Below are 25,940 nucleotides of genomic sequence, written 5' to 3'. Positions count from 1 at the left end.
TCTGGAGCCATGGACACTGCCACCCAGCTCTGCACTCCCAGTCCTTCAGTATGGGGGGCTGTCACAAGTTGCTAGGGGCAGGAGTATGTCCTCACCTGCCCACCAAGAAGCCTGGGTCATTGTCAGAAAACCAAGGGTACAGCAGACATCACAGCCACTGAAACGGGAAGAACGACATCTTTAAAAGGCTTCAGAGAACCTAGTTTTATTCGTTGGAGAAACAGGTCTCTGCTTCACTTAGAGGGGACTTACAGCAGTGTCAGGGCACAAGGAGGCCAACATCTGCGCTTCACCAGACGCCCTCAGGCAGCCACTCTCGCGGCTGTAACGGCCAACTGCTCAGAGCCCCGCCCGCCCGCCCGCTTCCTCAGAAGGAGACGGCTTCAGCCTCTGCAGTGAAGTAAGGACTCAACCAGAAGGGGGATGCTAATGGTGGCATCTCAGGCACTGAGGCAGGCTAGGGGGCAGAGGGGATGGAGGTAAAGGGGCTCCCACCTCGAGGGGGGCTGCCTCCCCTTGATGCGTCCTTCTTGCTACAGGGGCGGGAGACAGGTAAAGGAGGGGTCAGACCAGATGAAACGTTGGGTCTCTGATCCGTGCCATGCTGCTTTCCCCTTCTCCTCTCAAAGTAGTACAAACTGTGGGAACCCCCGTGGAGAAACCAGAGGATGGCCCAGGTGACACACAGCCCCCTTTTTTGTGCAAGGACTCAGATCCTGCTGTGCTTTTCATACTATAGAGCAGGACTTGTCCGAGCTGGAAGGGAAGTGCTACTTGATGGCAAAACATCAGAGCTGAGGTTCAGCCCTATTTCCTGAACATAACCAGATGCTCCCGTACAGGGAGCCTGCAGGGGAGGGGCTGGAGGCAAAGCCCAGACTGTGCCCACCTAAGTTGCTTCAAGTTAATCAGGACACTTGGGTGTAAAACCTTAATGGGACTGATCCCAGCATCAGGGGCCTGAGTCTTACCTCCACGTCTGAGAGTCTGTGTACCCTCCAGGCTGAGGTCTGGTGTCCCAGAAGCTCTCCCTCCTCCGCCCTTGGAAGAGCCTATTTCAAGACTGGGCCTGCCTCCCTCTGACCCCACCTGGCTCCCAGAAAGAAGGGGTCACTGCTTCCCGAGGTTGGCTATGGGGCCCCCAGAGGTGGGTTCACATTAGAAGACCAGTCTGTGGAAGTCACCACCATTGCCACCTGCAGGGTTGCAACCCCCTGGAGAGCCTTCATCCTCATCCTTGTCTTCATCAAAGCCTCTCCCCCAGTGCGGAGATGCGGGGAGTGCAGAGATGTAGGCCGCCCTGCTCCGTGCCTCCTTCTCCTGCTCCTGGGAACACAGATGGCGGGGGAAGCTCAGGATTCAGACCCCTTTCATTCTCTCCCCCAGCACCACCTAGCACAGCACTTGTGTCTCCTCTGAGTCGCCAGGACACAGGTGTTCCAACTCAGTGGCAGGATAGGCGGGCTGGACCCATCCTTCCACCCTATGTCTACTCTTCAAAAATCTCTCCTTTTCCTCTCAACAAAAAAGTCCCTAGGAGGAAAAGAACTCATTCATCCTCGACTGCCGAGCTGACAGGGCCTGATGTTGAAGCAGGAGGTCTGGGGACTTGCAGAGTCACATCACACGGGAACCTACCTGCAGGCTTCCTAGCCATGCCGTGCAGCTCACGGCCTACGGGAAAGCTCTGCCTCCTGAAGAGGAGCCAGTCTCACAGACGCTGCCACCTGGACAGCCCAGTGGGAATGTAAAAACAGGCCTGGTGTCCCAGCCCAGGTGCCACCTTCCCCACACAGGACCCCAGCTCTAGATGCTGGTATCCACAGGTCCTGTGTCTATGGCTAGTACCCATCCCACTGGTCAGGGCCCTGTGGTTCCCGTAGCTAAGTGTTTTGATACCACGCTTGACTCTACAGAGTGGCGTCACAGGCAGTTACGCAGGAAGTTGACAGAGGTAGGGTGGGTCCCCCAGGAGTATCCTCCACTGACTCGTACTCAGCTGTTCACTCTCTCAGACGCCCTGCTGCTCTTCAGCACACTTACTTAACCAATTATGCAGTTACTGAATGTCTATTCCTCTAAAGTAAGTATATTCCCTGCACTAAGCAATGGATGAATGCATAAAAAAATGAAGAGACTCAAAGAGAAAAATAATGCATGCAAGCTAGCAGCTGCACTGGGACCAGAGCCCCCCACCCAGGAGCTAGACCAAAGCCTTGGATGGGACTGCTCACCTGCAGGTAAAGGATGTTGTCTTTGGAAATGGCTTCCATCAGGTCCTTGTGCAGGGTGGGCTCTGCCCGGACCCTGGGGGAGCCCAACTCGGCCTCAGGCCCTTCCCCGGGCCGCTGCCGGTAGAAGAGCACATAGGCTGTGTCCTTGGGGAAGAAGGAGGTGACGTTGCTGACAGACTCAAAGGAGGAGAAGGACACTCGCGTGTCATTGAACAGGTACCACTGGTTCTCAGGCTCTGGCCTGTCGGCAGTCCCCAGAGCAGGGGGCGGGCGGGCAGCGCCCTCGCGGGCGTAGCAGTAGTAGTGGCCGCTCTCCGAGGACACGCCGGAGTGCACCACGACGCTGCACAGGTCATAGGCCTGGCCCCGGCCGCCAGCCAGCGGCAGGCGGAGCAGCAGGGGGATGGCCACGTCGTCCAGGATCTTGCGGCGCCGCATGGTGCGCAGGTCGAAGGAGAAGCGCAGCAGCGTGAGGATGAGGTAGCGCGGCCCCTGGCTCAGCTCCACCACCTTCTCCGCGTCCTGCAGGGAGGCGCAGGACTCGCAGTAGTAGCGGTTCTCTGCCGTCAGCCGCTCGGGGGACAGGAAGTAGTTGACCAGGTCCAGGACGGAGCGGGAGCCCTCGGGGCCACACGTCTGTTCCCCACAGGGGATGACAGCATCCCTGGAGGCCCCTGGGCCCAGCCTGTCCTCGTCCTTCTCGGCCTCGTTCTCCTTCTCGCCCTCCTCCTTTTCCTCCACTTTTTCTTTCTTCTCTTCCTCTACTACGGTCCTTTCTTCCTCCTCCTCCTCTTCCTTTTCCACTTCTTCCTTCTCTGTTCTCTTCTCCTTCCTTTCCTCCTCCCTCTCCACCTTCTCCCCCTGGCCGCCCTGCTCCCCAGCTCCCTGGGAGTCCAGGCCTTCGAGGTCCAGGCCGGTGGGGGGGGCGTCCCCTGTGATACAGTGTTTCCTCTGCCTCCGAGGCGCCCCCCTCGGGCTTGGGACCTGGGCTCGGGCGGGCGGCGGGAGCTCCTGGGCTCTGACGTCCTCTGCAGGGAGCATCACAGAGCCCAGGCGGCGGCGGCGGCAGCGCTCCGGAGGAGGAAAGGCGAGAGAGAGGTCCGTGAAGGCCTCCTCCCGGGAGGAGACGTTGAGGCAGCAGAGACAGCAGATCCGAGTCACGATCTTGCCTCCAAACATTCTCTCCACAGAGGTCGAACTTGGACTAGGGGGCTCCTCAGGCGGGGAGGGCGAGCTGGATTGTTTGAGCTTTTGGCAGATCCTTGTCCCAGTTTTCTCCTCTTCGTGCAGCCTGGAACAGGGAGCACAGGGTCTGCGTCCACACGTGCATCCTCCTCCCCTGCACTCGCCTCACTGGTGCCTGCCTGCCGTACTCAGACACCTGCCCGTGCGGAAGTCTGCACGGGGACTGTGCACACATGGCCAAGATGGCATGCCAACGCATCCATGCACATGCCCTCACACGGCCAGCACACATGCTGCACTCACCCACGTGCAGGCACACACACGAAGTCCATGAAGACAGGCCATGCCCCCAGGACAGTGATGAACATGCACTCCAAAGAGTGACCTACTCCCAGGGGTCACTGTTCAGTTCCGCATCTCCAAACTTCTCTCACACTTAGCCCCCACACTTAAGCCTTCTCTAAGCCTTCCACAAGGTCGAGACAGCGCTCCTATCATGTTTCCCTGAAAAGACCTACCCATAAAAAAAGCCCGAGCAGGATTTCTAAGCATTTGTGTAATATAAGCCCTACCCCGAAAATAAGACCTAGTGATGGGCGTGGCTACGCGGCATATCTGCACAACCCATGCATTTCGTCACGGAGCGGTGAAGACGACAGCAGCCCTTCTCATCTGCCCCATCGTGACAACTACTATCCCAGAGGTGACCGGAAAGGTGCGTCAGGTCCTGGCCACCCTGTGCATGCTGCAAGCTGAGGTTCTGATGGGAAAATAACACATGCCCTGAAAATAAGCCCTGGGGTGTCTTCTTGAGGAAAAATAAATATGAGACCCTGTCTTATTTTTGGGGAAACATGGTAGTTCCAGGAAGATGCAACACAGCTCAAGGTTTGGGGCTTGCCCCCCAGGCACCTTCTCCAGACCTGGCTCCCCTCCCCCCCCAGAGCCAGAGGCCTGGCCCCCCTTACCTGTCCAGCAGGTATTTCAGGTACTCTGAGCAGTCCTGCTGGGTGCCAGGGCTAAACCAGGGTGTCCAGGATGCAGAGAGGAAGTTTTCTGGGGAAATGGCAGGCCGCTAGGACGAGGCAGGCAAGAGACAGAGTCAAGAGAGGGGCCAACCAGTTCTGCGCCTGTTCGGCCTAAGGGTCCCACCTTACACTCCCTGGCCTCCTTCCCGATGTCCCTGACGGATGCCATCCCACACATCCATGTAGCCTCTGAGCAGGATGCTGGGTTCACAGAGATGAACAACCCTCTAGGAATCTGCCCTTCCCTGACACACCTCATACTTTCTCTCTGCCTAAAACATCCCTTTCCCCTGTCCAGATGAGTTCCAGATGCATTATCACCTCCATGATATCTTCCCACTGTCCCTTTCCCTCCATTAAAGCACAATGATTGTCACCTGTGGGTCTGTCTTCCTCAGACTATGAGCTCCATGAGCCAGGGCCGTGGCTTGCTCATCTCCGGGCCTCCACAGGGCCGTGCGCCTCCCACAGCCGAAGGCTTTAGGATCCATGAGGGCACAGACCATATTTGTTTTGTTCACTACGGTAGCCTCGTCAGCCCTCAGGCTGCATGGTCATATGGGTGCTCAAAAGTGACAGTAAAGCCAGGAGCAGTGGCTCACACCCATACTCCCAGCACTTTGGAAGGCTGAGAGGGGAGTTTCGCTTGAGCCCGGGCATTTGAGACTAGCCTGTGCAACACAGCAAGACCGTTTCTACAAAACACTTTTGAACTAGCCAGGTGGGGTGGTATGTGCCTACAATCCCAGCTACCTGGAGGATCTCTTGAACACAGGAGTTCAAGGTTACAGTGAGCTACGATCACACCACTGCACTCCAGCCTGGGTGACAAAATAAGACCCTGTCACTACAAAAATAAATTTTTAAAAGTTACAGATGAAGCGACATGCTTTGGTTAGACGGTGTCCCTCAAAAAGAAAAAGCAAGTGTTAGAAACTTCATTCCCAATCCAACAGTGTTGAGAGGTAGGACCTTTAACCACTTTGGGACCAGCGTTGACTATAGTCGACAGCCACAGATGAACGTGCACAGTGACTTTAGCCCACAGCCGTGATATGAAGGTGCACAGCCCAGTGTTGACTTTAGCCGACAGCCGTGATAAGACTTTTCTAATTTTTCATTTATCAATGAATAACATAATGAAACATGTGTATATGTTACCTATTCTGATTTACATTACAAGTAAAGCTGCCTGTGAAACAAGCTTTCAGTGCTTTAAAGCTTTCCTCATCACACAAGAGCAAAACGAATCCGTCGTCAATGCACAGCACAAACTATCGTGCAGACTGACTGTGAGTGCCGGCTGTGGGCAAGGTTTCGCCATACCGAAGTGGTTAAGGTGATGAGGGCTTTGCCTTTAAGAATGCATCAATGCCATGTCGCAAGAGTGGGTCCGTTATTGTGGGAGTGGGCTCGTGATGAAGGGATGAGTTTGGTCCCCTTTCCTCTCTCATGCACACTGTCACCAGGTGATGCCTTCTGCCACGTCATCATGCAGCAGGAAGGCCCCTCCAGATGCAACCCCTCGATCTTCGGCTTCCCAGCCCCCAGAACCATAAGAGATCAATTTTTCTTTAAAAATTACCCAGACTCCAGTATTCTGTTATAGCAGCACCAAAAGCACTAAGACACAACACCTTAATTCCACAGAATGAATCACAGCACAGAACGGGGCTCAAGGGCCCTCCCTCCCTTGCCGGGTAGGATTACTGAATCGGCCCCCCATGGGCTCTGGCCGTGAACCTGCGCCAGCCCAGACTGGGGCTCAGCAGGCTACTCTGTGAAGTGGGAGATTATAGCCGGATGCAGGCAGGTCCTGGGGAAGGGAAGGGTGTCAGTGCAGGGGCCTGACCTCCTCTCTTCCGTGTCCCCTGCTCCCCCTGCACTCACCTGGCTGTGCTCCAAGAAGGCAAAGAGCCACTGCAGCTTGGTCATCAAAGGCTGTGAGTTGTTCTCAGTCAAACGGAGGACGCAGTGTCTGAAGCTTCAAAACAAAGCGGGAGTGCCCAGGGTAAGCCACAAGCACCCAGAGAACCTCTATTCACCCATATTGCAGGCAACCCAGAGCCGCCTGGCCAGAGAGAGAACAGATTTTTCTAGTTCCGGCTGAGGCCAAACACTGGGGAGGAAGAGCTGGTCAACAACTCAGCCTGAGGTGTCTGAAGTCAGGAACACAGCAGTGCCGTGTTTTAGACAATAAAGGGTACAACAAGGTAACCCCTGCAGTCCCTCCCAGCTCGGATGCTCTGTAGCTCCAGGATTGAGAGATTCAAATGTCCTAAGGTCCTGTGGTCCCAGGGTTCTAAGGCTGGGACTCTGTTACATGCTGCAGAGCCTGTGCCAGCATCATCCCGGCCACAGCAGCCACTCACACGCCCTGCCCCGCTTCCCTGGGAAAGGGTGTTCACACCCATCCGCAGCCGCATGCTTTGCTCCAGCCTGGGCCCTGCAATGTACTCCTACAGTCCCTGCCCCTACAGCACCCTGAGCTATTCCCTTGCCTTCAAATGAGGCATCAGCTCCTAGTGACAGGGGTCTGATCCTGTGGGGGACAAGCCCTCCCCACACACACATTCCCTGGAACAAGCTACTTCCCAGACCCTGCTTAGCTTCTGTTCTCACGAGCAGCTCTGGACAGGTCAGGCATGCATCTCTCCAAACAGCCCACTGCGCAGAATAGCGCTACTCAAAGTGTGATCCACTTAGCTGGCCTAAGACAAGGAAAGTTCGGAAATTGGGTGGGCATTTAGAAACTTGTAGAGCATTGCATCATGACTACAACCACAGAAGCACTCAATCATTTTCCTAGTAAGTCATTTTCTTATTATTTTATAAAAGTAATAGGCTGCAACAGACTGGAAGTTAGGAAAAAAACTATTCCTTCACCAGGCATTTTGAGAAGAACAAGTAGCAGCACCTTAGGAAGTCATGGAGATCAGCTCCAACCTCCTCCTACTGAACCTGAGGCTCAGAGAGGAGAAACCACATCATAAGCCGTGACCAGAGGTTACACTATAAGGCAGAATCGAAGCTTATTTTCACTGAATCAAAGCTGAAACTTTGACTTTTAAGCAACCAAGCCATAAGGTACATTGGCAGCAACAGACAATGAAGACTGTGTTTGTTCCATTTTAAAAAAGATGTCTAATGCCAGGCTGGGTGGGGGTTCTACTGTGGAAGACACAGTCCACTCCCATGGACTCTCGGAGAAAAGTCAGTGATGTCAACTAACCCAGAGCAGACCCTCTTCCACTGCAGCCCGGCCCTGATCTTACGCTCCCACCCAGTCTTGACCGACCCCCGTAGCCGAGGCTATGGGAGGTCCTCTGTACCCACAGACCTCAGGGAATCAGGTCAGCTACGCAAAGCACAGCCCACTCTCTCCGACCCCCATCCCACCACCTCTCCACCCGTCACCAGGGAGCCCAAAGGAGAGAAGCAAGGACAGACAGGGAATTCGAAAGCAGCACCTACTCAGAAGCCATGAACAAGGCCTGAAGGATGCTGTTCACGTAGCACGTGTTTCCCAGATTGATTAAACCAATCTTGCCCGTGTCCGACTTGGCCATGAGCCGGGGGTAGAAGCCAGCCAGCTCGCTCTTCTGTGAGGTCCAGGCGTCCTGCCCCAGCAGCTGCTTGATGCGGTCCTCATTGGGAACATGGAGGTCCTGAGGGGGAAACACAGAGGCAGGACAATGGGCACCAGGGTCAGCTCGAAAACCAGCACCTCCCCTGAGAGGCCTCTTGGGCTGCAGTCAAGCCCACAGCCTCCCAAGCACACTGCCCACACGTGTTCCAGAGAGGCTTACACACTCACTCCAGCTTCTCATCTTGACGTGAGGCACTCCTCCATGACCTTTTGGGTCACAACTGCCTTAAGATGATATAATCCCCATTTCACAGATGAAAAAACTAAGATTCAAATAGAGAAAGGAATTGTCCAGGGTCACAGAGGCAGTAAGCGAAGAATCTGTATGTTCTTAGAAGTGCCCAGGCTATGACAGACTCTAAACACTGGCAACCCTGGCACACTGGCCAAATCCAGTGGTGTCAAGATGTCAACACTAGCCCTGACTCTGGTCTACCTGAGTAGTCTGGCCATGGACAGTGAGCTTCTCTGACTCAGTAAGTGAACCTCCTTGGGCCTCAGTTTCCCTATCTGCCAAGTGAAGACACTCCTACCCTCTAACAGTTTAGCACTCTACATTTTCATGGTGCTGGCACACGGTGATGTTCCTGTTTTCACCTTCTACTTTTAGATTTGCAGAATCAGCTTTCAGGGGAATTAGTCACCCCCCTAGAACTTGAGCCTACAGTGAGGATGGCAGGAGGATCCTGGGGGTCTGAGGTACAGGTCCTTGGACATTATTAGCATGCTTCCCCACTCATTATCCTCTGTCACATTAAACAGCTGCACCTAGAATATTACCAAGCAATAGTTCTAACAAAGATATATTTTAAAGAGAAAAATCTAGGCACAATGTAGTGTTAACAGATTTGAGCAACATTCATAACAGTTCTCTAGCCCTCTTCTTTCCAGATCCTGGGCACAATGCCCTAGGTCTGTCCAAGGCTCGCCAGGGCTTCTCACCAGCTTAGCACCCAAAGCCCATCTCCCAGCGTGTGCCCTGTGGTCACTGGAAGGTCTCCCGAGAGCAGTGGTTTAACACTCTTGCTTACTCATTTTCCAGGATCCTTTATCAGATTCGTCAGTCTCCTCTCAAAGGTGATAAAAACAAAACCAAGGAGGTGCCAAGGGGAGATATGATGATACAGGGTCAGTATCTTAGTTCCCTCCCTTCTCTTCCTATTATGCCTAATTACTTCCTTCATTCAGCATAACTTCCTAATCTACCACACACTCACACTGTGAGCAAGTAAGGACAACAAGGCAGGCAGACAGAACCCCCCACACCCAGCATGCACACACACGCAGAAAAGATGCAAAAATATCCACACTGGAAAAAAAAAAAAAAAAACATCAAATGCCCCTTTTCCCAAAGAAGGTAATTTTGTATTCTCAGGAAAATAAAATCTTCCAAATAACTCTCAAGCTCCCAATGTTGTTGAAAATTCACATATGACGGCTCCCTTAGCATGTACCACAGCTCCCAGAGAAACAGCTACCTGATACATCTGCCTAAGTCAGAGAACTTTCCAGAACTTATTTACAAAGGCACATGTATACAAAAGGATGTACTCATAGAACACATGTGAAATATTTTTATAAATAAAACCCTAGTTGCTTCCTTGCCTCTCAAACTGGCTTGTACCAAGGAGTAGTCAAAGCCACAGGGCAAATGTAGCACATCTTCCTGGAGCTATATTCTTTTAAAACAGTCAATGAAGAAAAAACTATAAACAAACGTTTACAGTTATAAAATATATACTTGAGTCTTCAAGATAAAGTGAGATTGTAGAGACACTCTGAGCTCACATCAGGCTGCCCTGAGTAGGCCCCTGCCTATGACGTCAAGCACTTCGCAGGAAACGTCTGAGAAGGCCGGAGTTGCCGGACTGAGCAGTGACTCAGCCTGGTCTCCAGGCACTGCACTCTGAGCTTTCCGACCCCCCTTCCACCGACACGTTACCACCGAGCTGACATCTCACATCTGTGCCTTTCTCCCCGACTCGACTGGAGTATCCTCCTCTTGCCAGTCTCTACCTGTCAAAGTCAACTTCTACATGCCCTATGAGGCTTTCCAAGACCTTCTCAAGTGGGGTCCCTGTGTATGTGCACCTGTCCTATACAGCCTAACTCCCTGCACCTGCTGGTACAGGTATGGCAGACCCACCTCGTCCCCCTGGATCAGACCATCCATCGGCACCTAGTGTGCAAAGCCCGTGTCTCCCTCATCCTGGGTCTCCCTCAGGGCCCAGGGCAGGGCCACGCCCCCTCCTCTTTGTCCACACCCATATTACAGCATTCTCCACGCTGCAGTCACACTGTGGCGACAGTCCATGCATTTGCTCGGACATCTACTGGGCACAGAGGACACGGTCCCTGCCCACCAGAAGCTCACAATCTAGCAGGAGACAGAGAGCGAGTCAAGGGGTCTCAGAGCTCTTGCTCTGCCTCCCTTCTGACGCTGACAACCTGGGGCAACACGCCCAACACGTGGAAGTCATGTTTCCCTGCTCTTCCACCCCCGGCACAGCTCCTTCCACTGTAGATAAGCTCTAATAAAAATTCTTTCTGATGTTAAGTTTGAAAAACTGAGGAGATCCAAGTAAATCCCCGAGGTTCTGTTTGTTGTATCTACCAACTTCCATTCACGGTGGGCTGTCCTTTTGTATGTTTTGTAATTTGGGAATCATAAACTCATTCAGTTGAACTTTATCTTTATGGTTTGATTCATTCCTGTTTCTACCAGGCTACCCTGGGCATCACGAGTTTATGACTAGTTTTAATGTTAGTTCTGAGCTTAGGGGTCCCACAACCCCAGAGATGATATGAATTTGAACTCCTCAACCCACATGTGAGCAGGCCTCTGATTACATTTTCCCCCAATCCAGGGCCCAGACCAAGCCAGAAAAGTTCCCTTGATATCTATTTAAGACGACATACATGATATTCCCAGATCATTCTTTTGCTAACAGTAAAGCCTTTCTTGGGTCCTGACTTTCAGTGGGCTTCTTAGTGCCAACTCCCTACTGGGGACAGGCCCCAAGCCGCACCTCCTGTCCCCACCAGCTCAAGCGCCTTGGTGACTAAAGTTAGCCATCTCACCCACCCTCCTGCCTGACCCCAGGGGAAAAAAACCATCCTTTCTCATTTCACTGTTCTGAAATTCAGGTCTCGCTCTGGCTCCTGGGGATTCCCCTCTACTTTCTTGCAAACTCAGCTATAAACTTAAACTGATGTTATATTTTAACAAGCATCTCTAGATGTTTTGGAGTGGGACCCTTTTCAGGTTATCTAGTCTGCTGTGCTGCAGAAATGACAGTCCAGACATCTTCACCCAGGCTCAGACCTGCCTTCTGCATCAAGCACTAGGGAAGGGCTTGGCACCCAGAGCCCTGGATGTCTCTCACTACCTCCGTGACTTGGCACACGTCACCAAACCTTTAACAAATCTCTTTCCTCGTATCTGAGATTGAAATACCAATACCTGCTTCATAGGTTTCTTTTATTCATTTATTTTTTGAGACAGAGTCTCGCTTTGTTGCCCAGGCTAGAGTGAGTGCCATGGCAGCCAGCCTAGCTCACAGCAACCTCAAACTCCTGGGCTCAAGCAATCCTCCTGCCTCAGCCTCCCGAGTAGCCGGGACTACAGGAATGTGCCACCATGCCTGGCTAATTTTTCTATATATACTAGTTGGCCAATTAATTTCTTTCTATTTATAGTAGAGATGGGGTCTCGCTCTTGCTCAGGCTGGTTTCGAACTTCTGACCTTGAGCAATCCGCCCGCCTCGGCCTCCCAGAGAGCTAGGACTATAGGCGTGAGCCACCGCGCCCGGCCTTCATAGGTTTCTTGTGAGCATCAGAAGACAAAATATATGAGAAAACAGTGACAAACACAGTACTATCTACAGGTGTCAACATCAGACCCTAGCATCCTGTCAAGCCCAGCTTAGAAACCCTTTCTTCTTTGAAGCTTCCTTCTCTAACTGGAGACCTTTCCCTGCTCTGGCTCCTCACCGCTCTCCGGCCAACCCTGGCAGACGTTCCCACAGCTGCTTAGCCCAGAGTTTCTCGCGCACAGGCCTGTCACTCCCACTCGGCTTCGTGCTCCTCACTGCAGGGGACTCGGTCTGCTTCATGCCTGTGTGCCCAGTTCCCCGCCCAGGCTTGGCACCGAGTAGGACACCAGTGAAGTCACATAAACAAGTGTAGATAAGCCCTGCTCTGCAGTGCTCACAGTCTGGTCGGGGAGACGGACACGGACGGTGACACCATGTGACATAGGGATGCACCAGGGCTGTGGGCACCCAGAGAGTCCTGACCCAGCCTAGAGTGGGGCTGGGGGAGATTGAGAGTTATCAGGGAAGGCTTCCTGAGGGAGGTAACACTTGAGCAGAGCCTTAAAGGACCAGTAGGAAGAATTGAGGCAGAACAAGAGAAGAGTTTACAGTTAGAGAGAACAGCGTATACAAAGGCTCAGAGCAGTCACGAGCGAGGATGACCCACCCAGGGAATGGTGGGCAGCTCAGTGTGCGCAAAGCACATGACGGACTGGGGAGGTGGCGGGAGCCAGCCAGGGACCAAAAGATGGGGGAGCTGCCACCAAGACACGGTATGGCCTTGAAGAAGGCCCAAACTCGCATCTTTGTCAGAGTAGGGTGAGGGACAAGCAGGGGATTGCCACTCACCTTGATGGCCTCCATGACAGGCTCGTACAGATCAGGGAAGCCTGGGAACCGGAACACCATGCAATGGACCAGCTCTGCCAGCTGCTCCAGGCAGCTCGTCCCCGAGTTCGAGTCCTCCTTGAGCAGAGAGGCCACCATGGGGGGGATGTGAGGGAGGAGCTGTGGGAACAGAGCTGGGTTAGGCTCGGCCCAGCTGACCCACCTGAGACACGGGACTGGGGTCCCTGCTGAAAGCACCCCAAGGCTCTTTGGGGCAGGGAGGGCTGCCCACCTGACCACTGTCCCCTTCCTCAGATGTGGCTCTGAGCTCTGCAGGCAGGTGGCTCCTTTCACCAGACACGAAAACTAAGACACCCTGCCTCAGTTTTGTCATCTGTTAAACAGGATAAATAATACCCTCCTCATAGCCCAAGCTCTCAGCCAGCAGACCTGCCCTGGGGACCTGACGACCTGCGCACCCAGCCAGGGGTGACAGTGACACACACGGCCAGCTGAGTAGGCCCTGACAGAGCAGGCGCAGCAGCCTCTAGGGGCAAACATCATCATTCTTCCAGCAAAATCGCCACATCAAGCACTTCATCCTCACAACAACTGTATGCAGCAGCAGTTATTCCTCCTTTTATAGATGAAGAAAGTTGAAGTCAGAGAGGTTACACAGCCTGCCCGGGGTTTCACCCGGGTTATGAGGAAAGCTGGTGTCCCAAGCAAGTCTGTCTGACCGAAGCCCGATTCTTTCCCCTGTGCTATGGAGTGTCAGCCGTCCAACCCAGACGTGCTACACCATGACATGGTAACAGAGTCAGCCTCAGGAAGCGGGAGCAGGACAGAAAGCAGCAAATAGGAGTCGGGCCCCTGGTATGTGGCAGGCTCCTGACAAATACTACACCTCATCTAATCCCCTCCAACTTTCCTAGGCGTTTCCCCCGTCCCAGGCTCTGAGGCTAAGTGCCTACATGCCCAGCCCAGGTCACTACATCCCAACAGCAGAGCTGGGACTCACCCCAAGTACGCCAATCCCTGGCCGTGAGCTTCTCCCACTGCGACAAGTTGGGAAGCCTGATGTGTCACTGCCCTGACCAGGGACCACCAGAATCTAGGGCCCCATCTGCAGGTCCCAGGGACAGGCAGGGTGAGGAGGGCAGCCCCAGGGCCTCAGGCTGTCCTTCCCAAGGGAGGGCCCCAAGGACAGCAAAATGGGCCCTGGGCTAGAGGCCAGGCCACCGGTCCTACAGCAGGGTGTAGGGAGGACACTGGCTTAGGAGTCGGGCCAACTCGGCTTGAATTTTCACCGCATCACTCGCCAGCTGTGTCCAGAATGAGTGACTTAACTCCCCAAACTGCAGTTTTTCCATCTGAAAAATGGAGAACGTGACAGAACCGCTGTCCCAGGGTGTCGCAGGGGTTAGTGAACAAACATACGTATTGTCCTTAGCACCGTGCCTAGCACACAGCTGGCCCCAGGGAACATTAGGTGACGTCATTCTAGGCTCCATCACTATACTGTGTGCCCTGGACGAGGCCACACAAATTCTCTGGCCCCAGTTTCTTATCTGTACAGGGAGGTCTCAGGCCTCTTCCAGTCCTAACAACAGGGCTTCAAGGTCATGGCCTCAAGCCCCAACCCCTTTGGCCCCGAACAGAGACAGCACATCTGGCCTCCCAGGCCTGCTGTCCTTGGGGCGGTAGGCAGGGCCTTACCAGGTGGAAGGCCTCGTGGGAGTGCTGGAAAGTCAGCAGCATGTACTTGAGGACAGACAAGGCAGCTCCCCGGACAATGGGGTACAGCAGCTTGGAGAAAACCTGCAAGAGAGGCCCTGGTCAGGAGTCCCGCAGGCCTGGCCACCTGCGGCCGAGTGCAGTCACAGGCCTGAGAGGGGGGCAGGGACACGTTACAGCTGAAGCAGCAAACCCACCCAGGAGCAAGAACACGGAGGAGCTCACAGACGTGGGTGGAAGACATATCTGACGGATGGATGGACAGTCCGAAAGTGACAAAGATGCGCATGCTTGAAGGAGCAGTCAGAGGAATGAACGGGGGGACCTGAGGCCCAGAGAGGGGCTGGGAGCTAGCCCAGTTGGCACGGGAAGTGGGCAGGAGGGCTTGGTGCAGGAGGCCCGGTGCTCTGTCCCCCAGGCCTGCACCACCCCAGCAGGAGACTATTAGGAAAAGCAGTAAGCCAGGCTAGGACAGGGGCCCCCACCTTCTCAATTTTGGCAAGCGAAACCTCGATCAAGATGCTGAACTTCTTAACGGCAGCCAGGCCCTTCAGCAGTGCGATGATCCACTTGTCAATGTTCTTCCCAAGGGGCCAGGAAACCCAGTCGATCATCCTGGAGAGGGAAATGACAGTGACACAGGGACAAGGGAGGCCCAAAGGCCTGCGTGAGCAGCCATAACGTCCTGAGTTCCCGCACTGACTCACACCTGCACAGGACAGCCGTGGGTCTGTGGGATGAACAAGACGCCTCTGGGAAATGCAGATGAACCCAGCACAGACACCTGCCGGAGACTGAGGCTCGCAGCCCACCAGGAAGAGAGCAGGCCCTCTCAGCACCCCACACCTCACCCCTCCACGCTGGGCTGCAGTGGCAGAACACGGCTTTCAGCTGCCTCTGCCTGGAAGAGCACTGCCCTGGGCCAGAAGCTCTGGCTCTAGCAAGCCCTTGCTGTGTGACCCGGAGCAAGCTACTTCCCCTGAGCCTCAATTTCCTCCTCTGTAAAATGGGGACAATCGCTCCCTCATAGGGTTCTTATACAAATTAAAAAAGATACTAGCTGACACTTAGGGAGTCTCCCCCCTGCACCAAGCACTGTGCTATCAGCTTCACATGCACTGACTCCTGCGATCCCCACCACACCACCTGAGCGGACTGAGCATGCAGCTGCCACATAGTAGGTGCTCAGGAGAACAATTATTATGAATTTTATACTCATACTATGCTATAAAGTGGGAGAACAGTGAGAGAACAAATGACAGTAACTTAAATGGCACTGTTCTAGGCACTTTATATGTATCATCTCATTTTATCCAATTTAATCCTCACAACCCTACATGATGGGTTCAATTATATTCCACTTTATAGTTGAGGAAATTGAAGCACTGAGAGGTTGAGTAACTTGTCCAAAGTCACACAGGCAAGAAGTGGCAGTGGCAGGATTTGACCTCAGGCAACTTACCTCTAGAGCCCAGGCTCTTACCCACTAAAGACAAGGAATCCAGGAAGGCCCTACGGAGCCGATGGAGCTGCACACGGGACGGAAAGAGTGGCAGAGGGAGGCATGCCAGGTGGACGGGGTCTGCATAGGCCAAGGCCTGCAGGGAGGAGGGGAGGCGGCGTGATCTGGGATCACCAGACAGGCAGGTGTGGCCAGAGCACAGGGATGACGACGTTCAGGTGAGGTGGGAAGTGCAAGGGCTCTGGGAGCTGAAAAGCACCCAGGCTCTGCTTACTGAAGCTGCCAGACTCACAAAGCACGTCATAAAGTCCTCTTGCCTTCTCATCCAACCCCATGGAAGCCTAACGACTTCTCATACAACCACCCACCTCCGCTTTTACAGAGGGGGAAACTGAGGCTGAGAGTTCACTGGCAAGTCCAGGGTCACCAAGCTGGTACCTAGCCCAATAGCATCACTAGGGCAGGCCTCTGTGTGCCGCCCCCCATCCAGCCCAGGCCCAGAGCAGAGCTCAGGAAACGATGGACGACTGCCTGGGCCCTCTGACGCTAATCGAGCCCCGCATGCCCACCCAGTGGAAGGGGCTTCTGGGAGAAGAGAGGAAGGGGCCCTCAGCACCCCACCTGCTGATGGCAGTCAGCATCTGGGCATCCGTCACACTGTCATCATTGCTGAGGTTCCTGACGACACCGTCCATGAGTTCCAATGGGAGGTGCTGGACCACACTGGCCAGGGCGCTAGACGGTGGCTCCTCCTCTGGAACAGGGGGCTGGGCTGGGCTGAGCTGGCAGGAACGCGGCCCCTCCCCACCCTCACCACCGCAAGCCCTTGAGCTGCCAAGGAACTAGGCTGGGCCTCTGCGAAGGGCACAGCAGGGCCACCTGCTCTCCCATAGCACCACAGCCTCTGCTCCACGTTAACTCAGTCACTCAATGGACTTCACTAGCACTGCCGTGGCTCAGTCCTGCGCCGGGCACAAAGACGCGGGCTGACTCCACCTGTGGTGTGCGGGCAAGAACTTTAGAAGGGGCAACGCTGGACGGAGCCAGAAAATGCAGGAGGGGCGTGTGCACTCGGGGGAGGGGATACTCCAGGTGGACCCACATAGACAGGGGTCTAGGTGGGAAAGCACACTTAGTTATCAAAATCAGTTGTCCACTCGTCTAAAGACCCAGTCGTCATACACACCCCCGGGTTCTCCACCCTGCAAGTGCATTCCCTTTCTTTCCCATGCTCAACCCCTGTGGCCAGGGAAGGCACAGATCCTATGTCAGCCATTTACTCCACAGTCCAAGTTCCACCGTTTCCAATGGAGGATCAAGATTTTATGTTTCAGGGTTAACACCTACAGGCACCATAGGTCTCCAGACCTTAACCTGTGCCCACCCAGAGAACATCTGTCCTCCTGCCAGGTGCCACCAATCTCTCAAGACTTGGCTCAAAAATGACTTCTATCAAACCCACTGGCCCCCCAAATCCTGCTGGCTGCTCAACCCCACCCCACCCCTTCCTCTCTCTGGCCAGACTGCTCCGCGTCCTTCTCCCACCCCAGGCAATGTGCGTTTCCAGCGCCCACCAGGGAGAAGAGGCGCCCAAGATGGGTCTGCTAACTCAAAGAAGGAACGCTGCAGTCCCCCATCTGTGCATTCGCCCCTTGCCCACACCTGCCACACCACTAGGCGGGCACTCGCCCGCACAGCCACCTGCCCAGGCCCTCGGCGTTCCCGCGCTCCCGCCCCAGCCCCACCCGCCCACGCACCTGTGCACGAGATGACTGCAAACAGCTCCTTGAGGCAGGGCAGGATGGCGGCGGGCTGCGTGCGCCACAGCTGCGCCAGGAGCCCGCTCACCTGCTGGGCCTGCTCCAGGAACTCCACGGCGCCCTCCTCGCCCTCGGCCGGGCAGCGGAAGCGACCCAGGCAGCGCACCAGCTGCTGGCAGAAGAGCAGGCGGTGCGGGCCGTCGGGCACACAGCGCGGGTGCCGCGCCAGCAGCCGTGCCACCTGCGCGCAGGCGGCGGGCCCCGGGCGCTCGCACACGGTGCGCAGCACCTCGCGCCGCAGCAGCGCGAACACCTCCTCGGCCGCCGAGCCCTCGGGCAGCAGCTGCAGGCCCAGCTGCACGCAGGCGAGCGCGCGCGCGCCCGGGGGCCCCGCGCCGCCCTGCAGCAGGCGCAGCACGCGGCGCGCGCTGAAGAACTCGGCGAAGACGTCGGGGTGGTGGCGGCCCGCCACGTGCAGCAGCTGGCAGCCCACGCGGCGCGGCAGCTCGTCGGCGCCGCCCACGTAGAGCCGCGCGCCCAGCGCCAGCAGCGCCAGGCACTGCTCCCGCTCCAGCGGCTGCCGCGCCGCCTCCAGCACGCGCCGCACCAGCCCTTGCTTCACGCTGGCCGGGTACGACGACGTCACCACCGCCTCCAAGATCTTGTCCATGGCGCCGGCTGCGGGGACAGGGAGTGCGGTCATACTCCGCCCGGCGGTCCTGTGGCTCCAGCTGCCCGGGTATTTCCCTAGTGCTGAGATGTTGGGCGAGCAACTCAACCGTTCTGGGCCTCGGTTCTGCCAACTGCGAAATGCGGCAAGGACGCCCACCCCACTGGGAGACATCCTGAAGAAGTAAAGCTCGACAGCTGGCACACAGTTGTCGCTATTGCAGCTAAGTAATGGCACAAAGCTGCGTGAGCCTCCCCCACCCTCACCCCTTTGCTTCTCTCCCCAGGCCTCCCTGGTGAACTCACCCACTCTTGGGGCAGGCAGCAGCTGGATCTAGAAACTGCTGTCCAGAGTCTTAGCGAAGTCACATCCATGGGAGATGAGATGAGGCACACACAAAGAAGACACACACCCAGGGAGGACAGGTGCAAGGCCCCAGGGACAGCCAGCAGGCCTTCCCGTGATCCCTTGCACACTTTAATCTCTCCCACTCCTGGCCTTTCCCAAATGACCCGCACCTTTGCAAGACTCCGCTTCATTGTGAGCGCTTCTGCCTGACGCATCCATCTCGCGACCCCCCCACTCCACCAGGCAAACTCCTATTTTCCCCTCAAAGCCCTAAAGCACCTGTTCTCACTGAGAACACGCCTCATGCCCCAGACCCGAATCCATCTACCCTCAATTCCAACAACCACCTGCCGCTCTTCCTCCGGTACTGCTAGGATGACTTAGTGCTGGGTTAGCATGGGTCTCCGTCCCCTCTCTGTGCCCAGGCCTGCCACCAGGCCTGGCTCCACAGCCCTGTGCACCTAGGGTCCCACCTTTGCCTCCAGCTTCAGCCCACAGGGCCCCTCGCTCTAGGCTAAGTGCCCTCCCCCCTGGGCCTTTGTGTGGGTACTTCCCTCCCCTGTAGACCAGGAAGCCTGGCCTGACCTCCCCACCTGGGTCCAATTCTAATGCTTAAAAATTAGAACATCCTGGCCAGGGCCCGGTGGCTCACACCTGTAATCCTAACACTCTGGGAGGCTACAGCGGGCAGATTGCTCGAGGTCAGGAGTTCGAAACCAGCCTGAGCAATAGTAAGACCCTGTCTCTACTATAAATAGAAAGAAATTAATTGGCCAACTAATATATATAGAAAAAATTAGCTGGGCATGGTGGCGCATGCCTGTAGTCCCAGCTACTCGGGACGCTGAGGCAGCAGGATCGCTTGAGCCCAGGAGTTTGAGGTTGCTGTGAGCTAGGCTGACGCCACAGCACTCACTCTAGCCTGGGCAACAAAGCCAGACTCTGTCTCAAAAAAAAAAAAAAAAAAAAAAATTAGAACATCCTGTCTGTCTCCTTTGTAGCACTTATGATTATTTGATTGGGGTCAGCCTCCTCCATAATATTTTATCTGGGGTCCCCATCCTATGGTGGGTTGTATAATTATTTTATTTTATATTACGATGTAATAATAGAAATAAAATGCACAATAAATGTAATGTGCTTGAATCATCTAGAAACCATCCCCCTCCCTCCCTGTCCGTGGAAAAATTGTCTTCCATGAAAACGGTCCTTGGTGCCAAAAAGGTTGGGGACCACTGCTCTATATGGCCTTGTCAGGTTTTGTTCCCCACAGTATCCTCAGCGCCTAGTGCACAGTGGGTGTGTGTTGGATTAGCAAGTGCAGAGAACAGTATGAGCCACCTCTACCTCATAACCCTCCTTCTGCCCTTCCCCTCCATCCCGGCTGTCTCCTGGAAGCCTCTGTCTGTCCCACGCCGACCGACTTCGCCTACCGATTCTCAGGCTGGCTCACAGCGGTGCAGCTCACTCTCTTACACCTAACTGTCCCCTCCTAGAAGGCAGGGCCATTTCTTTGCTTCCTTGTATAATCCCACTGTAGGCAGGACCTGACATAAGGCTCAGGATATAGTAGGTGTTTAACTAAACTTACTGGCCTCAGTAAAAACTATTCTTGAGACCTGGAGCCGATGTGAAGACAAACCAGAAATCTCCTGGATAATAGGGCTAGAAAATTTTATTCAGAACCACAGATATTTTGGAACCCCCACTATGTGCCATACCCCAAGTCTCAGCCGCCTCTCTGTCCTAGTTCTCAGCTGTGACCAAACCTCCATTGCTTCATGTGTTAGGACGCCACACGCCCATCTGTTTAAGTGCCTCTCTCCAGGCTGTGAGCTCCTCTAGGCAGGGACCAGAGCTTATTTGCCTGTGGCTGGCATCTCCCGCCCGCCAAGAGTGTGTGCCTCTTAAGAGTTAATTAAAACAAAGCATCATGAAACACACAACAACAACAACAAAACAAGAATGAAAGCTGAAAGTTCACTGTGGCCAGAGGTGTAGTCATGGCAGAGTTCAGTGGTTCCCAAATGCTGGCCTGGCTGCCTCAGCATCGTCTGGGCGTTTGTTAACAATTGAGACGCTCAGGGCCTGCCCCAGCCTCCTGAGCTAGGAAGGGGCGGGCATAGTGTGTTAGACTCTGCTTTTTCACTCTTTGAGTGAAGCTCGTCTGGGATGCACTCTGTTTACCATAAAGGTTATTTATGTTCTCTAAGCCTCTGTTTTTCCCCCTTGCAGGGTTGTGACAGCAAATATTAATATAAAGTCCTTAGCATGGTGCTTCACACAAGGAAGTTCTCAGAAAATATCAATTCTATTGCTTTAGAAGCTAAGTCCTTGCCCTTAAGGAGCTTCCAGTCTGGTGGTAGAGATACATAAGTCTGTAAAGAGAGCCAGTGCAAGGCATAATCACCGTTTCTTTCTTTCCTTTTTTTTTTTTTTTGAGACAGAGTCTTGCTCCATTGCCCTGAGTAGAGTGCTGTGGCGTCAGCCTAGCTCACAGCAACCTCAAACTCCTGGGCTCAAGCAATCCTCCTGCCTCAGCCTCCCGAGTAACTGAGTCTAAGGTGTACACCACCACACCTAGCTAATTTTTATATTTTTAGTAGAGATGAAGTCTCACTCTTGTTCAGGCTGTTCTCAAACTCCTAAGCTCAGTGATCCTCCCGCCTCAGCCTTCCCGAGTGCTAGGATTACAGGCATGACCCATTGCACCTGGCTGCAAGGCATAACCTCAAAAGCCTTTAAAAATGTCTTTAAAAACCAGTTCGAGACCAGTCTATACTAAAAATAGAAAAAATTAGCCAGGTGTGGTGGTGTATGCCTATAGTCCAGCTACTTGGGAGGCTGAGGCAGTAGGATCACTTGAGCCCAGGAGTTTGAGGCTGCAGTGAGCTGTGATGATGCCACTGCACTGTACCCAGGGCAACAGAGTGAGACTGTCTCAAAGAAAAAAAAAAAGGCTGGTCTCCCTTCAGCCTTGGTCCTGTCTTTCCTAGGCCGTGCCTGTGACAAGGCGGTTGCTATGGCTGTCCTCCCTTGCAGGAAGAGTCCCTCCTCCCAGACCCCTGGGACAGCTTACCCTATAGGCTAGTGGATTTAATATGCTTTCAGCCCAGGACGCCAAGACATCCTGGCACTCAGGCATCTAAAGAGAAACCCTAATCAATGAGGTGCTGGCATCATGCATGAAGGAAGAGGGCATGAGGGCAGGCCGAAGTGGAGTCCTGGGGCCAGGTAAGGCTTTGGAAGTAGAAAGAAAATCAGACTAGGAATGAGGAGTCCCACATTCTAGGCCCAGCTCCTTGTGTGACCTTGAGTAAATCATGAGCCTCTTTTCTCTTCTGTAAAATGGGGATAAATGATATTAGATTGAACCACATGAAACTGAGTAATCAAATATTGACAATTTCATATGGTTCTGCCTAATACCACATAAGAGGGGCTGTGCCTGGCTGCTGGGAGCTCAGTCAGTGGGGGCCCTGATCTCCAGGGCCGGCCCTGCAGCCTCTGCTCAGTCTGGCCTGGCCATGCCAGGCAAGCCCTGCCCACTTGCCCCCACTCCCACGCAGGCAGTCTGAGGACAGCTGTCACCATGGTCACCAACAAACCCACTCAATAATATCCTGGATGCATTCATGCAAAAGGGTTTTAGAGGCTTCCACCTCACCTGGCCCCATCAGGCAGGCAGGATAAGGACTGCTAGCCCTACGGCAGGAACGGAGAGGCCGAGGCTCAGAGAGGGAGGGACGTGGCCTTTGCAGGGCAGGGTGAGAACCTGCACTGTGCCTCCCTCAGGCTGGCTGGATTACCCTGCTAGGCCCCAGATGAGGAGATGGCCTGTCGATGCTGGCTCTGACCCAAGGGACAGCTGCCCCACACCAAACACAGCAGCAAACAGCAGCCGAGTCCTCCCTCAGAAGTGCCTGCTGTAAAACCCTGAGACGCAGGTTCTCTGCTTCGGAATTACCAGGTGACCTTGGGTGAGTCCTTGCCTGGCTCCTCAGTCTTCCCACCTGGAAAATGGGGACTGATCTGGGCCTACCACTCACAGAGTTGAGACCAGGTATAAAAAAGATGTGGGCTGTTCCTGGACCGTCTGGCCCCGATGGGAGAAACAGACACTGTCAGACACTGCTGATCCGGCTGATTCTACAAGGCTTTCCCCCCATCAGCCCTCACTGCCCATGTAACATGTCCACCGTCTCTCCCCGAGCTCCAGCCCCACCCCAGATCAGCTCCCCTTCACTTCTTGCCTGGACTAGCGCAGTGGCCTCCTGAGCCACCTCCTCATTCCCTCCCTCCGTCCATCCCCCGATAGCAGCATGTGTCCCAGAGGAGAACAGAGTCCAGGCTTTGAATCTTGCCTGGCCACTACCCTTCATGATGGCCATCGCCATGGGGGCAGGTTCAGAGGCAGGTTCAAGCCTCTGAACCCTCAAGTGGAAGATGACTTCCTGCTGCCCATCTGTTGGCCTTTTCCAGCCAGCGCTTGGGTTGTACCCCTCGACCTGGCATGACAGCCTGGGAGTCCCAGCAACATCCAGCACGCCCCAGGGCACACAGTAAGCACTCGGGAAAATACAACCCCTTCCCCAGAAGTCCCAGATCCCTTTACCTGTCTGTCAGCATTTCTGCTATGCGTTGACAGACCTCTGTTCCTGCTTGTGGAGCCTGACTTATCCCTGTCACCCTCAAAGCACCCAGTGTGTGTGTGTGTGTGTGTGTGTGTGTCTGTGTGTGTGTGTGTGTGTACATGCAAGCGTGCACGCACAACTCCAATGCTCGGCTCCACCACCACCCCGGGCCCCACCCTGGGCCCCAACTCAGGCTCCATCCTCCCCCTACGGTCTGTCCGTCCCATCCTACAACATCATCAGGTTAACCTTATTTCAAATTATGCTCCCTCCTGCTGAGCCCCTGCTCAGAACTGTCAAGACTCCCCAGCCTCCTGGGCCCAGGAAAAGATCCAAACTCCTGAGCCTGACTTCCAGGCCTGTTCTGTGACACTCAGCTAACACGGGGCAGGGATGGAAAGGAACTCAAGCAACACTGTTCGGTGGGGACCCTACAGGAACTTGGGCGGTGGGCTTTTTCTCGAATGCCACTTGGTGTAACGTCCTCTCTGCTGGGAAAGAGCTTCTCCCTCTTCTTTCCTGGCAAATTCTGACTCACCCTTCAATGCCCAGTTCACATGCCCCCTCCTCTGGGAAGCCTTTCCTCATCCCTCCACAATTTGAGTCTGAGCTCTGGCCTCCGAGGCCCTCTCAGCTACGCTCATCCCTTTGCAGTGTAACTGGACTCCACGCCTCTCTCTCCCTCCAGGCTAGCCCCTCCCTTGGTAGGAAGCAGGTCCAATCCCCCTCTCTGTGCCCAGTACCCAGTGCCCACTACAGGACCAAGCACAGAGTATCTGTGAAGGTGTGCCAAGTGACTGAGGAGAGACATGTGACAGCCAGATGAGATAAAAACCAAGGATGTGACCAGAAAAGCACCTTCCTAACCTTTGGTCCAGTCACTGCCCTCTCCTCTGCCCAGGCCTGGTCTTGCATATCCGTAACCCAGAAGATCTTACACGTCAGCCAAAAAGTCCCTGCAGAGGTCGCTCGACTGGACGGGGTGAAGCTTTAGCCATTCTAGAAATGATTTAAACAACCAAAGCAGAAGAAAAAGCAAAAACAAAACCAAAAATCTGTTCCTGGTTAGCCCTCGTGTCAAAAGCTCACAGAATCTTCTAGGAGCTGGAGAGAGGCCTTCAAGAAGGTCTCCCTCCACCTCTCCCTACCCTGGGCAGAGCCGCCCCTCCCAGCCCCTGCTCAGCACCTAAGAGTTGAGGAGCTCACTCCCTCTCCTCTCGGACCCTCATACCCAGCCTCCCTCCTTTGACTCCCCTGGGGGAGCCAGAGCTGCTGGGGGGTACCAGGCTGCCCCCACCACTGCCACATTAGTAAGTGACCCCATCTCTGGCCCCTCAGGTCCCTGGGTAGCAGCATTTCTCTCTGTATTTTTTTTAACTGAACTTCTACACAAGGCAGCCCTGGGAAGGAGCCCTTCACTCTACACTGGGAGGCCCTTGTCTGGGCCACCAAACTGCCTCCTGGAAAGAAAGAGAAAAACGAATTTACTGGTAAAAAGCAACTGCTCTTCTGCTGAAGGGGAACGAAGAGAAAGAAGGGAAGAAGGCAGGAGCAGCTATTCCCTCCTCAGGAACCTGCGACAGGCACCCATCCCTGCAGGGGCTGCCCCTCACAAAGCTCTGATGGCCGCGCCCCCACCCCCACCCCTGGCTTTCTGGAAGGGAGGGCACCAAGCTGACACCTTGGGGTCTCCAGTTTGCAGGGGCCGTTATAGGTGGAGTATTCCAGGGCCGAGGATGCTGAGAACAGCAAAAGCCCATTCCAAGCAATGGTGGCCTCTGGGCCCCCTTCCTGCCTCCAGTTACACTAGTGCATCCCAGTCCAGCCCACTCTGGGTCTGGGGTCCCCCATGAAACGCCAGCAAGCTTCATGTTACTGGGCGCGGGCACCCTCAGCCCTGAGGAGGGCGGGAACAGAATCACCTCGACACACAATTGATGAAGGTGGCTGAGGCCCAGAGAGGGGTAGCTACTCGCCCAAGGTCACACAGCGAGGCCCAGGGGGCACCCAGACCTCCCGATTCCCAGCCCTGGGCTCACGAGTCTGGGGTTCTCGAAACGCCAGAGTGCAGACCCCTCTGCCCCCGCCCCAGCACACACGCTCCCAGCCCCCTTACCTCCTGGACCCCAGTGGGCCCTGACTCAGAGCCGGCTCCTGGGCGGGGCGCTCAGGCCGGGCAGGACCAGGCTGGGCCCGGCTAGGTCAGGGCGGGTCCTCTGCTGTCCCCAGGTTGGGGACGCCCTCCTCCTGGTCCCAGAAGGGAGGGATGCTGCTTCCACTGCAAAGTCCAGTCTTCTCACCCTGCTCTGCATAAGCCTGTATGTACCCAGGGAGACTGAGCGACGCGGCCGCGGGGCTGCGGGACGAAGCGGGGGAGGGGCGAGGTGCGGGAAACGGGGCGGAGCCGGAGCGGGGGCCACCCCGCGAGCTGCCACTCGGACCGCGTCCCCTTTAAGGCCAGCCGGCCTGAGCGCCGGCGGGGGCGGGGCGGGGTGGGGCGCCGGGAGGCTCATCGCAGTGCCTCCTGGGAGATGGAGTTCGCGCTCCGGGCGCCGAGCCGCAAAGGGCCCAGGGTAAACTACAAGTCCC

General features: G+C 55.0%; 1 protein-coding gene across 1 annotated transcript; it reads right to left on the bottom strand.

Moving 5' to 3' along the window:
• Nucleotides 1-189: 189 nt before the first annotated feature.
• Nucleotides 190-25,760, bottom strand: USP35 (ubiquitin specific peptidase 35). The gene is made up of 11 exons (XM_012744513.3): nt 25,468-25,760; nt 17,697-18,377; nt 16,561-16,693; nt 14,963-15,092; nt 14,460-14,561; nt 12,762-12,920; nt 7,922-8,115; nt 6,338-6,431; nt 4,388-4,494; nt 2,235-3,525; nt 190-1,326 (listed from the first exon to the last, which is right to left on the bottom strand). The coding sequence occupies exons 2-11, from the start codon at nt 18,367-18,369 to the stop codon at nt 1,159-1,161; spliced, it is 3,051 nt and encodes a 1,016-aa protein (XP_012599967.2). The 5' UTR covers nt 18,370-18,377; nt 25,468-25,760; the 3' UTR covers nt 190-1,158.
• Between the last annotated feature and the right edge of the window lie 180 nt (nt 25,761-25,940).

Source organism: Microcebus murinus, chromosome 4 (assembly GCF_040939455.1).
Source record: "Microcebus murinus isolate Inina chromosome 4, M.murinus_Inina_mat1.0, whole genome shotgun sequence".
Classification (NCBI taxonomy): Eukaryota; Metazoa; Chordata; class Mammalia; order Primates; family Cheirogaleidae; genus Microcebus; species Microcebus murinus.
This window is presented reverse-complemented; position numbering and strand designations above follow the sequence as displayed.

Bases quoted from the DNA above. Each gene is read 5' to 3' on its own strand.
- USP35 (XM_012744513.3), bottom strand. From the start codon at position 18,369: ATGGACAAGATCTTGGAGGCGGTGGTGACGTCGTCGTACCCGGCCAGC. The intron at 12,921-14,459 runs GTAAGGCCCTGC...CTGTTCCCACAG, and splicing joins CCCACGAGGCCTTCCACCTG to CTCCTCCCTCACATCCCCCC. The intron at 8,116-12,761 runs GTGAGTGGCAAT...TTTCCCCCTCAG, and splicing joins CTGTCATGGAGGCCATCAAG to GACCTCCATGTTCCCAATGA.